This window comes from Ursus maritimus, unplaced genomic scaffold, assembly GCF_017311325.1.
Source record: "Ursus maritimus isolate PB19 unplaced genomic scaffold, ASM1731132v1 scaffold_3, whole genome shotgun sequence".
Taxonomy (NCBI): Eukaryota; Metazoa; Chordata; class Mammalia; order Carnivora; family Ursidae; genus Ursus; species Ursus maritimus.
In genome coordinates, this window is record NW_024425563.1 from 83,070,652 (window position 1) to 83,085,405 (window position 14,754).

The 14,754-nt window shown below is 42.5% G+C and overlaps 2 protein-coding genes across 4 annotated transcripts in view; one reads left to right on the plus strand and one right to left on the minus strand.

Annotated features, from left to right (window-relative positions):
• LOC103658772 (gamma-secretase activating protein) overlaps positions 1 to 9,419 on the plus strand; it is a 78,877-nt gene extending 69,458 nt beyond the window's left edge. For 2 of the 3 annotated variants that reach the window (XM_040644330.1, XM_040644332.1), the window contains 6 exons: positions 275 to 369; positions 5,081 to 5,200; positions 6,054 to 6,115; positions 7,683 to 7,784; positions 7,946 to 8,045; positions 8,671 to 9,419. In XM_040644330.1, the coding sequence (XP_040500264.1) occupies positions 275 to 369; positions 5,081 to 5,200; positions 6,054 to 6,115; positions 7,683 to 7,784; positions 7,946 to 8,045; positions 8,671 to 8,762 (571 nt within the window). In that variant the 3' untranslated portion in view covers positions 8,763 to 9,419. The remainder of the gene's footprint in view (positions 1 to 274; positions 370 to 5,080; positions 5,201 to 6,053; positions 6,116 to 7,682; positions 7,785 to 7,945; positions 8,046 to 8,670) is intronic. The other variant, XM_040644331.1, reaches the window with a different exon arrangement.
• Positions 9,420 to 9,501: 82 nt separating this feature from the next.
• CCDC146 (coiled-coil domain containing 146) overlaps positions 9,502 to 14,754 on the minus strand; it is a 109,678-nt gene continuing 104,425 nt past the window's right edge. Inside the window, exons 18-19 of the mRNA XM_008686160.2 lie at positions 12,690 to 12,938; positions 9,502 to 11,330 (exon numbers count right to left, since the gene is read on the minus strand). Coding sequence (XP_008684382.1) covers positions 11,127 to 11,330; positions 12,690 to 12,938 — 453 coding nt within the window. The 3' untranslated portion in view covers positions 9,502 to 11,126. The remainder of the gene's footprint in view (positions 11,331 to 12,689; positions 12,939 to 14,754) is intronic.

The following is a 14,754-nucleotide window of genomic DNA, read 5'->3' on the forward strand; positions in this document are numbered from 1 at the left end:
CATACGGTTGATGAGGACGGAGGGGCGTGTGAGCTCAGGACTGTCAGGAAGGGGAATTTAAGTTAATGCAATTGATCATTTATGTGCCTACTGTCTGGTTAGATCTAGGCATTAGGCTGATGGTCACCATCCTACGTATGAGGCTTTCCGCAGGGCCTCCTCTTTCACAGTTAGCATGAATTCCATCTCTATGTGATACTCAGAGCCACTGCTCAGACAAGCGGAGTTTTAGGGATGAACCCCTTGGCTGACGGCGGCTCTGTTTTTTTACCAGCAGCAGGCGGGCCAGTGCTGCTGAATTTACAGTCTTTCACATCATGACCAGGATTCTGGAAGCTACTACGAGTTTGTTTTTACCTCTGCCTCCTGGTAAGTCTTGGCTCTTTTGTCCCTTGTTGTAATATATTTGTTCTTTCTTCTTCCCGTGGTCCCCAGACCTTACACATTTAAGGATGAGACCTTCTGTGTCTGAGAATGTGTGCATCTCGGGTCACTGTGAGAGATGGTCCTGACCTTGGTCTCTGCCGACCAGATCTCCCCCGATTATGAAATTCTACTGTGGCTCATCACTAACTTTAGGGAGCCGAAGCTGGTCCCCATGCAGCTCACTAGGATACTTTGAACCAGGGAAGCGGATGCAGGGAGATCTTTCTCTGATGTCTGCAGGCTTAGTTTATCTGATTGAGAAAGTTAACACTCAGAAGGAAGTGGGTCTGGCCGGGTGTCAGAAAATAGCTGATTTTTACGTGCTTGGAAGCTAAAAATTGCCCTTAGGATTTTGAAACAGAACCAAGTCAAGCCTCAAAACACCTTTGGCACGTGTATATGTAGTCATTCCTTTAATTGGTCATTCATTCACTCAGTAAACAACCATTTGTTGATTTTTTAAATTAAATTCCATCTACTGTGCTAGAAATTAGAGCTCTTACAAAAATTAACAGAAGTCTAGTTGGGAACATGTATTCATTATAAGAAAGAAATAAGCTCCTGTCTGCCTTGTGTTTATTACATATATGTTCTGATGAGTGTTAAGCTTTATGTTAACTGTCACTACATAATATTTATCAGCCAGTTTAATTTATTTATTCATATACATCTATCCCATCATCTATCAGTAATTCATTCCTTTACTCATTCATTTTAAGCCAATATGTAGATGGTGCCCATTTTGTGCCAGTAAGTGCTTTACATAGATAAGCACATTCAGTTTTCCTAATAGTCCTGAATGGTAGGAACTTAAAATGAACCACATTAAATTGTCAATATCCAACCAGTTTTTGACCAAAAAAAAAAAAGGCACTTTCGTATGGTTCCACTTAATATTATTCCCATTTTGTAAATGGTGAAACTGAGGCACAGAAAGGTTACATAACTTGCCTGAAAGTCACACAGTGATTAAGCAACAGAACCAGTATTCAAATTCAGGAAGCCTGGCTCCAGAATCTGTGCTTTTAACGACTATTCTGTGCTGCCTCTTGAATTTTATATTTCATTTGAATTAGTTGACATCGAAACATTGACTATTTACGGGCCCGGAAATCCCCATAGCACGTCTTGGCTTCATTTGTGATATGTCTGACTCAGTTTGGAGTCCTTCATGCTTTCTCTGTCCATGCACCTTCTCTTAGAAGACCTGCTGGTAGTGGAGGGCACAAGGAGTTTCTTTTGATTTTATCAGAATCTGACAGCGACCATTCATGGGAAGAATGGATGACTTTAAAGGATCCCAATAGAATAGGAATTTCGAGGTGCCCTCTAGAAAGAGGGAAGGGATTTCATGAAAACTATATAAGACTTGCTGGCTTCCACTCTTAATTATTTGCCATTAACACAAAAGACTTGGTAGAGGAATGGATTGACACTTTCAGATTTGTTCACCATGGATCTTCAAGCTCCATTTGTCAATGAATGAAAGTGACTTACTAGGGACAATTTTGTACCTGGGAGACCATAAAACTTCACTGTCTAGGGAGCATCAGACTCCTTCCCAGGGACATGGAAGAAGGGAATACATGGAAAAACGTTATCCATAGTGACAGAGAATTATTATGAGTAGCCTTAATGCTTTGTGTCCATGGGTTAAGTATTGCTCTCCTTTTCTCTTAAATGTTGGTTTCCCTCATGTGACATGGAAAGTGACACTGTATCACGTGGCTGTGCACATGTGTGGATAAATACAGGGTGTTTTCTCATGTACTTGCGTATGTGTGCTTGCTTTCTAAGCCTGCTGGACTAGTGAGAACTGTTTGAGTTCCAAGTGTTGGAAACTTGTAACTCAATTGGTTAAAGAATAAAGGGAATGAGGACCACGAAAAGGGAGTCATGGTTTAGAGCTGGAGCATTTGTAGTTTAGATGCGACCTGTGTTCCCCTCACTGGCTAGTGGAGGCCAGGAGCCCTGGAGGATGAAGACTAGAATTGGCTGGAAAAGCTCTGTTTTGGAACTGATGCCTACTTTTAGTCAATTTGCTCTGTTGCCTGGAGCTGATATGCAGAGGAAGCCAAGAGCAGGCTGTTGGATGTGGGGCTGTCCCCTAGGGATAGAGGATGAAGGGTCACCAGGGATCTTTAGGACATGGACGCAGGGCTGGAAGATGAATTTCTAATCCAGGAAATCTATAGGAACCTTTAATAAACTTTTCTTCAGAACGAATTTCGTAACTTTTTTTAATCTTGTGAAGAATGTCCAGATCCATTTAAAAAATCTCATGCTGTTGATTAGTTAATAAAGTCACTTTTTTTTTGGATTCAGGGAAGCCAGCAGAGTCATCTTGTTGTCAGCCCCTTAACATCTGCTTGTGGGCAGAGTCTGTACTTTATCTGACCCTTGATGTGGCCAGGACTTAGGACTCAGTCCCTCACTGCTCATGGTTCATGTGCTCAGGGAGAGAAAACTCCATGACTGCTCTGAATTCAAGTTCCTGTTCTTTGGGCATCATTTCTTTGTCATGTAAGCTCCTAAGATTAGGCTGTGATCCTTTGTTATTCCCTACCCACACCCCATCAGTTTCCAAGTCTGGATGTGTTGCCATGCACTTCCCATCCCTTCCTTCCTCCTTCACCGTCTGCCCCCTCCTTACCACTGGTGCAGGTTTACGCAGTGGCCTCCCAGCACGTACATCGCACGTACCTCTTGTAGCAAACTGCCCGTACCCCAGTCCGTTCTTTGCCTGTTGCCATTTTAATATTCCAAGAGTAAAACTCAAATCCTTTTTCCACCTTGCTCAAAAACCTTCAGTGTCCCTCCCCAAAGTCTACTAAATAAATTCCTCGCTGTCATTCAGCATTAAATCCCTGTCTCATGCACTCAGAACACCTTGCACTTTTCCTTCATAGAACTGGTCTTTTATTTTTTAAAAGATTTTATTTATTTTAAGCGTGCATGTGAGAGAGAGAGCGAGAGAGCACATGAGCAGGGGGGAGGAGCAGAGGGAGAGAGAGAATCTCAAATAGATTCCCCGGTGTGTGCAGCCCGAGTAGGGCTCGATCCCATGAACCTAAGATCATGACCTGAGCCGAAACCAAGAGCCAGATGCTAAATTGACTGAGCCACCCAGGTGCCCCAAACTGGTCACATTTTTAAGAATGTATATTTTTATGATTATTTGATTGTCTTCTCATCAGACTGGAAGGTGGATGGGAGCAGCTTTGGGGTCTGTTTTGCTCATTATTGTACACCCAGCTCCTTGTCTGCTGTCTGGAAGGGATTTGTTAAATAAATTCCAACCTTACCTCCTACCATTCCTCTCATACACCTGATTCCAACTCAGCTGGGTCATTCAGTACTTTCTGAACATGCCCCGTACTTTCTCACCTTTGGGCCTCTGTTCATATTGTCCCATTAATCCAGCTACCAGTTCTGGGGGCGGGATAATGTCATGCGTAAGAGCCTCGGCTAAAGTCCCATAGCCTGCATTCAAATTTAGCCCTGCCACTTGCTAATGATATGATCCTGGGCAACCTTCTTAGCTCCTGTGAATCTTGGTTTCCCCATTGATAAAATGGGAATCAGGTGGTTCCCACCTCATGGTGTTGAATGAGGATCAAGTTAGCCAATGCATAGATGGAAGGCCTCGGTACGTGTTTGTTATTGGTCGCTTTTGTTCTATCACGTGCTAAGCTCTTCATAGACCTAGCATTGGTTCTCCAAGCAACCATACAGGAAAGGTACTGGTGGCTCCATTTTAGGGATGAAGAAATGGAGGCTTACAAAGGCTGGTAACCTGTAATTAGTAAGCAACACAGTAGGATTCTTGTGCAGGTCTGCTCATGACAAGGTGGCTTTTTCTACCGTCTCCACTCTGTATGTTCTCTGGCCTCATTTCCACCCCTAGGAATTGCATTTACCTTTCAAAGCTCCCCTCATATGCTGTCTTTTCTGATTCTCTCCTGGATGATATCTTCTTCTCCCATGGATGTTGTTTTTATTATTTATTATTAATAGTGTGCTTAGAACCCTCCGTTTCTGAGTGTTTGAGTGGCCCTCCCCACAAGACTTAGGTTTGAGGGAGTTGCCTCCGTCTCTGTTGAATTCCTATAGATTTGCTATTTGACCACATTATTTAAATTTTTCTTTTTTATAATTTAGTTCAAATAGACCCCAAAAGCCCTTCTTTAGGGCATACACAGAAGTCAGGCATATAGACTGTCCCCTAGTGGTTCAAAGTTTTTCCACATCAGCAAAGTGGTGCCTATCTGTCAGCCTTTTAGCCTGGGCCTCTGGAGTTTGAAGCTATTCTGTTAATTGTTCTCTTTTGCCATCTTACTGCAGAATTGCAAACCTATTAAACTGGAGAACTGTTTTTCATCAAGCAGACCTTGCACTCTTTTTGTCTTTTTGCCTAGAAAGGGACACAAGGTGAAGGAAATACATGCTTGTTGGGAATTCACTATATACCCAGCGCAATACCTACTCATGATAACACAAAGCAGGAGACTTGGACCTTGTCTTTAAGCAGCTTTTATTAGACTCTAGGTGCCAAGGCACTGAGCTAAGGGCTTTGTTAACATCACTAAATTTACTCCCTCTAGAAGACTGAGATGCTGGCTGACCCTGTTTACCCTCCTGATCTCTTGTCCAGGTTTTCACACTCTGCACACGATCCTCGGCGTCCACTGTCTCCCTTTGCATAACCTGCTGCATTACATTGATAATGGGGTGTTGCTTCTCACCGAAACAGCTGTCACAAGGCTCATGAAAGGTAAGAGGCTCCGAGTTTGCCACAGTGCCAGCCCTGCTCTGAGCCCCATCAGGGCTGACTTCGCGGTGTGTAACCCATGTGGTCACACAGGGCCCTGCTGCACTCAGGGCCGCCCCATGCTCGGTTTAATTGTCTACGTTAAATCTTGAAATCCTTAATATTGAAACAAGGGGATCCTCATTTGCCTTTTGCAATGGACTCCGCAAATTATGCAGCGTGTCCTGCTGAGTGCGGTTCACTTCCTGTAACCAGGCTTTGGGCTAATTTAAAGTGCCTTAGACCTTCAGGAGGTCCCAAAGGGCTTCTCGATCCACACACAGCTATTACATTCCTTTTCTGTACATGAGGGCACTTGAGGATAGGAGACTCTGAAGGCTTGTTTCTCAAGAAAATGTCATGAAATGGCTGACTTTCAGCTGATTAACTCTGTCATTTCAGACTTAGACTGGAGATGCAGGAAAATTTGAGAGGCAGGGCTCCTGTGAGTCTGAGCGTGAAGGTCTCTAGTGTAATCACTTGCTGAAATTATTCGTTGTGGTTTTTTATAGGTGAGTTTGTTAATATATGTTAAAGTATTTGCCGTTCCCCAAGGTGCCTTCTGTTTTCAGGTAGTTAAATTGTTTTGTGAGTGGCAGCCTGTTACAGAACCACGTTCCACGCCATACAGAAACCACTTTATTAAAAGACAGCCCTTGTATTCAGAGGCACAAACTAAAATTTTCAAGGTATTGTTAGACTTGGCTTGAGAATCCAGGGTGGGGAGTGTGTGTTATCAGAATGAGCCACTGAAGAATTGTTAGCTTGCTCAGACATTAAAATGGAGATTTGTTTTATTTGCCAATCTTTTTTGTAGATCTGGACAATTCAGAGAAAAATGAAAAACTAAAATTCAGCATCATTGTGCGGCTTCCCCCGGTAATCCTGAATTATATTTTATTCTCTCCATAAGCCTTGGTATGAACCTCCTTCAGTTTCTTCTTGCAAAGGGAACGTTTACTTGTTTTGGGCTAAAGTCAATTGAATTGTTTCACTCTTCAATCCTTTCCAAGAAATCCCATCCATCTCCACCCCCGTCGGCCATTCCCTGCCGCGCCAAAGTGCTTCTTCCTCTGGCTTTGTACCGCCTGGCACGGGCCGCCTGAAACATTTAGCCATTTTCCCCTCTTAGGAAATCGCAGGAATATTTACATCTGTGAGTCTGAGGGGAGGGAGAGGGGAAACATGTGCTTTTGGCAGTTAAACTGATAAGAAATTTAAATACAGGTGAGGTCAGAAGGTTCTGAGACTGCATTTCCTCCCTCTGTCATTACTACCACAGCAGGAAAACATTCCTAGGTTGAAGGAAGAACGAGAAACATGAGAGAAAGGGTGAGCCAGGCACTCCTTGTTTTTATGGGGAATATTAGCTCTCGGAGTCAGAAATACTATGAAAATACGAAATTCCACAGCAAAGTCTTCAGAGCCTCGGACTTGGCAAACTTCCTGACCCTGTGAGCCCGGGACCAGCTTTCTGCTGTTTACATACCTTGAACACTTGTATATCTGACACAGTCCTCCCACGAAGGGATGTCCGCTGCCTTCTGGACCTAATCGTTTTCCTTTGTAACACCCTGTCCTCCTCACAGCTTACTGAAGCAGAGGCAAGGAGAGAAAACAAAGCATATTTTCCATGGCTAGATCTTTCTGGGGAAAATCTCTGAACATTTAGTTTGGTCTCTAAATTTTTTTTTTTTTTTTTTGCCTCAAACTCTCAGGGAATTAAACTTTTCTGGGCAAGACATTGGCGAGAACATGCCTAAAACCCCTTGTTTCCTATCGAGACCTCACTTAGAGTTGCAGGTGCCCAGTTTTGAAGAGTAGCAGATGAACTCTGTTTCAGAAAAAGAATTTGGCAATATCGGTGTATAAACTACTTTCCTCAGGGTTGAATTGAAGGGAGTATTTATTCAAAATTCAGAAGCACAACTCATAGGCAATGGCCTTTCTTCAAGGGTCATTAACCATAAAAGGGCCTCTCTTTTAGACTAACCAGCTACTTTGGAATAATCCTTTTTAAATTATAAGTAGATATAAATTACACGTACTTGGTGTTGTATAAGCTACATTCTCCTCTCTATATTTTTTTCCATTCTTTTATTGTTATTATTGACTTAGTTTTTTTTAGAATAGTTTTAGGTTCACAGGAATATTGAGTGCAAGGTACAGAGATTCCCCATCCACCCCCTGCCCCCACACATGCAGAGCCTCCCCTCTTCCCAACATCCCCCACCACAGCGGTCTATGTGTTACGACTGACAAACCTGCATGGACGCATCACAATCACCCAGAGTCCATAGTTAACACTAGGGTTCACGCTCAGTGTTGTTCATTCTGTGCCTTTGGACAAACGTATAATGCAATGGATCCATCATTATAGTGTCATACAGAGTAGTTTCACTGCCCTAAAAGTCCCGCTGTACATATTTTTCGATTTGCACAATAGCTTATTGGTCAGAAGATCTGTCGACTTTGGGATCATCCTATGAGTTCTAACATCATTTCCCGGAACCACGTGAAGCGACTGCTGGTGAACTATAAGAAACAGGTGAGTGTGCGAGCAAGCAAAGCCCCACTAAATGTTGTTGTTGGATACTATTTGCCCATTTCAGCATATCCATATAGAAGCAATTGTAGTTCTTAGCCCCTTTTTAAAGTTTGTGCTTGTTTTGGAGAATCAGCTAATACCAGAAGTGGTTTCCCTTTTAGCCCCAGAGTTCTATGATTGACAAGTCACCAGGCAGTGTGGAGTTCCTGCCCCTCAACTACTTCATTGAAATACTGACAGATATAGAATCTTCCAATCAAGGTAATTTCACTCATCTGTCCTCAGGGCTTTCCTGCTTTTCTCTTGACACGTCAGTCCCTATGCACTTCTGTGTACCCCTTTCCTTCTGGAATACCCCTTACTTCTAAGTAGTCCTCACTGCAGCTGGTTTTCATTAGTAACATACAATTTCATTCCTAGAGTAAATTATGAAAGGAATAATCACCTTGGAGGTTTTAAAAGGGTTTAAGAGGTTCAAAACCCATTTGGTTGATGCGAATGACCTTTCTTGGGGCTAAGGTAGAACAAAGTTTAACAACACATGTTCAGAGGAATGTGTTTTACTAAAATGTGAAATAATTACGCTTTCAATGAGCTGCAGGCACAGTGTTGTTACAGAAGTTCCACGGGTGCGGGGGCGCCTGGGTGGCACAGCGGTTGAGCGGCTGCCTTCAGCTCAGGGCGTGATCCCAGCATTATGGGATCGAGCCCCGCATCGGGCTCCTCCGCTATGAGCCTGCTTCTTCCTCTCCCACTCCCCCTGCTTGTGTTCCCTCTCTCACTGGCTGTCTCTATCTCTGTCAAATAAATAAATAAAAATCTTAAAAAAAAAAAAAAAAAGAAGTTCCACGGGTGCGTAGTAACGCTTTCCTCCTTATTTTTCCAGCTCTGTATGCTTTTGAAGGGCATGACAATGTGGATGCAAAGTTTGTAGAGGAAGCGGCGCTGAAACACACCACAATGCTTTTAGGTTTATGAAAGAGAAAATGCAGCTGTATCTGCTCCCAATATTGTCATCTCGCTCATTAGCTTGACTTCTGTCAAGAGTCCCTTACCAGTATTTAAAACCCAAATCAGAATACACTGTTAAGCCATCTGAATTTCAGTTTGGTACTTGTTCAGACAGAACTAAACTGCTGTACCTCATCCCGGCCTTGCAAAGCAGACAAGCAGTCAAGTGCAGAGGAGTGACAGCAGCTTGAGAAGCATGCAGTGTCCTCAGCGATGACTTAGTGGCTTATCTTCCTCATGACTTCATAGGCCAAAAGCGAGTCTGTATTGCACTCTGGAATAAAATCATGCTTTGAAAAATGTAGAGAAGAGTGCTTAGGAAAAAAAAAACAAAACTCGATGTGTTGTTGAAGATAACACATGACAAGCAGAAAAATTATTTCCAGAAGAACTGTGGTTGGAAAGAGGATACTTTTCGAAGAACTGAATGTAGACTGGGTCAAACCTGCTCTTTCCAGTATACAATGACTTGTAACATACAGCAGTGTGTACATAACGGCATCGAGAGTGGGGTTTGTCTTTGTGATGGTTCAGATGGAACTGTACTTTAATATGTTGAAGTTTTTTGTATTTACAAAAGTTTGATTTAGTAATACCTTGACATTAAAAAAAAAAATCACTGAAGGTTTTGGCCTCTTTCGTTTTTTGAACATAGCCTCCTTTTTATTCCAGCCCGGAATGATGATTCCATGAGCATGTTCCCTCAGAGGCCCCCGTGACACCTAACTAATTCTCCCACTTTTCTTTTTCTTCCCTCTTTTATAGTGACTTCGCTCTGACCCCTGATGGTAGTCGCTTGCCTGGAGTCAGCTCGTGCCCCCTTCGCTTTTCTCTTTTCACAGTTTCTCACAGTGAACTTCTGAAATTGTCATGATTATAAACATCACTAGCTAGTATAATACTTCAACTTCTTTTCTAAAATCATATTTGTGTTCCCCAAGTTGCCCTGTCCTACAGAATTTCCCTTTTTGGTCAAATATGTGGTCATCACAGAGCCCTGTCAGCATGTTAGACTCTTTCCCTTGAGAAGATAATTAGTTTTCATTCCCTACCCTTGCATACTTGCGCTGTTTCCGTGTTTTCCTGAAGCGTGAGTCATCTGACTTACATTGAGACTAGTCCTGTCACTCCTCTGCTCATAGCCCTTCATACAGGATAAGACCCAAACTCCTTGACGTTCAGAGTTTCCTGAATCCGGCCTTACACAGTTCCCCCGACATGAACATGCTGTTCCAGCCAGGGCAGTTCCCTGGCCTTGAACGGCTTTTGTCTTCTTACTTCTGAGCCTGGCTTAGGCTATTTCCCCCGCCTGAAGCCCCTCCCCACTTATTAAAATCTTATATACGTTTAAGGGCCGCCGGATAAACTGGTCCATCCGCCTGTGACCCCCGGCCATGCCAGCACACAGTAGCACCTTCTGTGTTGGGATGGCCTGTGCACCAGTGAACATATCAATGAAGCAAAATCAGTTTTCAAATCCACTTGTGTATTCTCATACATGAGAAAATACAAAAAACAGAATTAGGAAAATATACTTGGGTGAAATGCACTAAAATCAGAGTACCGAAGTAGGTGGAACTGGCCTCATTTTCAACTCTGCCACATGCACAGCTAAAAAATGTTTTCTCTGGGATTTTTAAAAATCTGGAGTCAGAACTTAATCACAGGTTTATTTGTATATAATATTGTAAAAAATCTAGATTTATAAGAAAGATAAATTAGAGCATAATTAGTTTTGCAGCAAAAGGATTCTTTACTTGAAAAAGAATGACCATGTATTCCTTTTAAAAGGACAAGCTTCCTTACTGCTTTTTACTTCATTCACATTTACCAACATGAACTTCAAATGCAAGTACTTAACGAAGTGAATTATAACCTCTGTGATACTGGGATATTCTCCTTTTCAAACAGTCATTCTTTCTCTTTCAAGTAAGTATATTGAACAGTATTTGCTTTTTCTTTAATAAACAAAGGCCACACTGCCAATTTCTGTACTGCATTGAAAATTGATTTATTTTTCTTGCATTGTTATAGCATCTGGACTACTATATATTTCTGAAACATAGTCAATAGAGTGAAAAAGAAAAAAAATGAACGATACAGATATATGCTTTGACACAATTGTAGGAAAATTCTATGTCCTACTTAACATCATGTAAAATATAGTAGCTGATGAGTGTAAAAGGAAGCCATGTTGTTCTCCGTTATTGATCGATTGCGGATACCGTCTTTGTCTATAATTTAGAGCTATCATGATGATATTTTCCAGCTGGGCATATGAGGAAGCCTGGTTAAAGTGTCTCCTTTAGAAGCCCAGATTAGTTTACATGGTCAGATTTCAATTGGCTTTATAACGGGTTTCCTTATGTGCCTCATATTAGCCCCCGGTTCACTGGGCTTGAAAGGAGCCAATGCGCCATATGGTTTGGGCAAAGGAAGAGTGGCCTCTGCCTCTGGGATGTAGGCATTTGGACGTGGCTCTGCAGTTGTGTAAACACCATTGGGCAGCTGGCGGTTATCTGCTACCAAGAACTCCTGCAAAGAATGATTTTTCCTTTTTAGTTTCCTGAAAACTGTAGTGAAGTCACTTCATTCTTAGGGCCCAGCAGACGCAGCTGGGTCTAAGCAGCCTTAGGCTGTGCTGGCTGATATTTCCCCAAAGGTACAGGAGGATAGGAGGGTGGAGTCACTAAACACACACACACACACACACACACACACACACACACACACACGGTGTCTCATTGGAATGACCCGTGTTGCTCAAGCATCACTCTGTTCCTGGGGTTTAGGGTTTACCATAAACTGGTTAGTGGGGCCTAAATTCACTGTATTCCAGCTTCAATATCTTTCATCAAGCACTAATTATTTCCACGTTTTTGAAAAAGGCTGGAGTAGGTCATTAGTGAGCAAATGTTACAAAGGAGGAAATAAGGAGTAAAGTAGAACCAGAGGAGAGAAGTGGTCAGCAGCTTGCTTTGAACCTCAGGGTCTTCAGGATTCTGCCTATGCTTCTGGAGAATAGAGGAATTTCTTATAGCATTAAAAAGAACTCTAAATAATGGAGACAGATAAATGACAGCTGGGACACCACAGGTAAAATCTGGATGCCCTAAAAAACAGTCATAGGCACTGTGGGAATTACAAATCCGACCCTATTTTCAGATATTCCTAGTACGTGTTTGGAAGGCATGTGCTCTTGGGTTAGGGAGTGAATAATGATCCTTTGGGGGATATCTACTTGACAGTCTGAGAGTGAGTTGTACGTCCCCAGGATGTAGTCTCCTTAGAAAGATGCCCAGTTCCATTGTAAGAATACTCAAAGGTCATGGGAGTAGGCAGGACTGGGCGCCCGATGTGCGGGTGCAGAGAGAGAGAGACCTAGACTGAGGCCAGTGGCAGGAGAAGAAAGCTGTGACCTTGAGGCCTATGATGCAGACCAAGGGCAGAGTCTGCAGAAGACTGTGACAACTGGATGATGTTAGAGGCCTCACAGTGTGCCGTGGGAGCGCTGGTAGCTAGACATGGGAGAATAAGGTGTGGTCTGAGCGGGGGGTAAGGACAGAGACTACAGACCTATGGATAAAACCAGTGCCAGCCTGGCCACCGTCCTGCCAATGGGAGTCCATGGCTTTCAGCCACACAGGCCACAATGTAAGACTGCAGGGTGGGACCTGGTGTTCAATGAGTGTTTTCTGGAGAATATTATGGCACTCTGGACTATGCTTTTGATTTGTCTACAGCCTGTCTTAAGCAAAACTCCTTTCTAATGATTGTCAGAACTAGGTTTGTGATAGAGTGGGAAATTTTTCATATATTTTGGGAGGACTGAAATCCCTGCAAACAGCCCTTCCTGGCGCACTTTGCCGATGCGATGTGGAAGACAAAGCTTACCCGAGACTTTTCAGTGATGGCCAAGGCATACATTTCTTCATCTCGAAGTACCTTCAACCATTCCCTCTCAATGTCTTTATTGAGTGGCAGACCCTTTTCTATCCTGGAATTGCAAGAGAAGATGAAGTCTTCTTTCTCCCTGACTTCCTTTTGGAGTTCAATGGCCAGGGCTTGTTTCATGGACAGCTCAGCAACAAGAGCCATCATTTGTTTCGTGGCGTCTTTGATCTTTTTCCGGTAGCCGTTCATCTAGAATGAAAGAGCCCAAGGCTTAGACTACATACATTCTGTGGAGAGTTAAGAAAATGGCGGACTAAGGGCTGTCTAGGGTGGTGGGGGCATTCTTGCCTCAAGGAAGGAGAGTTTAAGGGGGAATTCAGAGAAAATAAGAATTAGAGGAGATCCCAGAGATTGAGCCCAATACCCTGGCTGTGTAAATAAGGACAGAATGGAGAAGAAACAGGTCTGTTCATCTAGTTACTAGAGTTCCAGGTGGATAGCATTGAGGGAAATAGTCTCTTTCTTTTTAAGAGGTGATAAGGAGAAGGGGACAGGGTATTCTGGATGTCTAAGTTCTGACCTAATTTTGCCATGTTTTTAGTTTGTCACTCATCCACTGGAGAAAAATCTGGTAGAACAAAAACTTTATTTAAAAATTACTCATTTCTTATACAAGGTAATCAGCAGAGGTCCTGTATCTGAAATGATTTTTAATGGAAAATATCATCCCTCACTGAGGTTGCATTATTGATCATAATTACTGGGATGTATCATTATTAGGTCATAAGACAGCATGAGCTGAACCTGGGGAAAATCTGGCCAATAATTTGAAATGAAATGTTCCTTGGTCTAGGTGTATGTTTACCATTTCATATCAGCTAGTTATCATCAAAGAATTAAAAGATAGGACTAAGTGGAACATAGGCACCAAGCACAATTAAAACAATGTTTGTCGAATGAAAAGAGTTAATTCTATTCTATTCTATTTTAATCCTCCAATCCTTTGAACCAGGGTGCACTGAGACATGAATATGAGCTTCCAAAAACGACACCTGATCTTGAAACACTTTCTTCTCCTAATAGAACATACACTGGTCTATCCGTACATTTGCGTAGAAAAATGTTGCTGCCAGTGATTTATCTTTCTCTGAAAACATAATGACTGATTATTATATACACACTGTCTCATTAAAGGAATAAGGAATATACATTTTAAAAACTGTTCTACAGCACAGTAATTTTTAGGAAGCTAAAGCTTCAGTGGCGAGTCATTATCTTAAATTTCATTAATTCATCAGTTAAGGCACACTTGAATATTGTGTGTATGTGTGTGTAACTAGCCAAACTCGTTTTCTCCTCCAGAGAAGGATGATATTATTCTGGGCTTCTGGGCTGCTCTAAGTCTCTGGCTGGGATGCCCCCCTTACCACCACTTTTTTTGTTTTTTTTAAAGGAAGAGGGAGAGAAAGAATCTTAAGCAGGCGCAATGCCCAGCAAGGAGCCCAATGTGGGGAATGGGGCTTAGTCTCACAACTCTGAGATCATGACCTGAGCCAAAATCAAGAGTTAAGATGCTTAACCAACTAAACCACCTAGGCGCCCTGGGACTTCCCATTTTCTGTTCATTTGGGAAACTTGGAAGAGGAGCCATAAGCTATCTAGGAAAGGTGAGAGACTTTAGATATGCATTCTTGTTGAGCTCCCACAAGGGACTGGCCACTCCTCAACTACTGAATGCTTACAACTTAAGCTCATATCACACCCATTTCACAGAATAGGAAATTTAGTTTTAAGGTCATTTGTGTATCCTTCTCAAGGTCACTCACTAGTATTGGTAAAACACAGACCTGGGATCTGAACTATTCTACCTTCTAGTTCTGCCTACTATGAAGAGATCATAATTTTAAATGAAAAAAAAAAAAAAAAGCCAGGGAGAGAGCACCAAAGGTGGGGAAAGGTGGGTTGGGGGTGGGGGATATAAATCACTAGGCTGACTCCTCTGAAGGAACCCTCCCAGGTGGCAATCGCCACCATTTGCATTTCCCTAGCATTACAGTTAACTTCC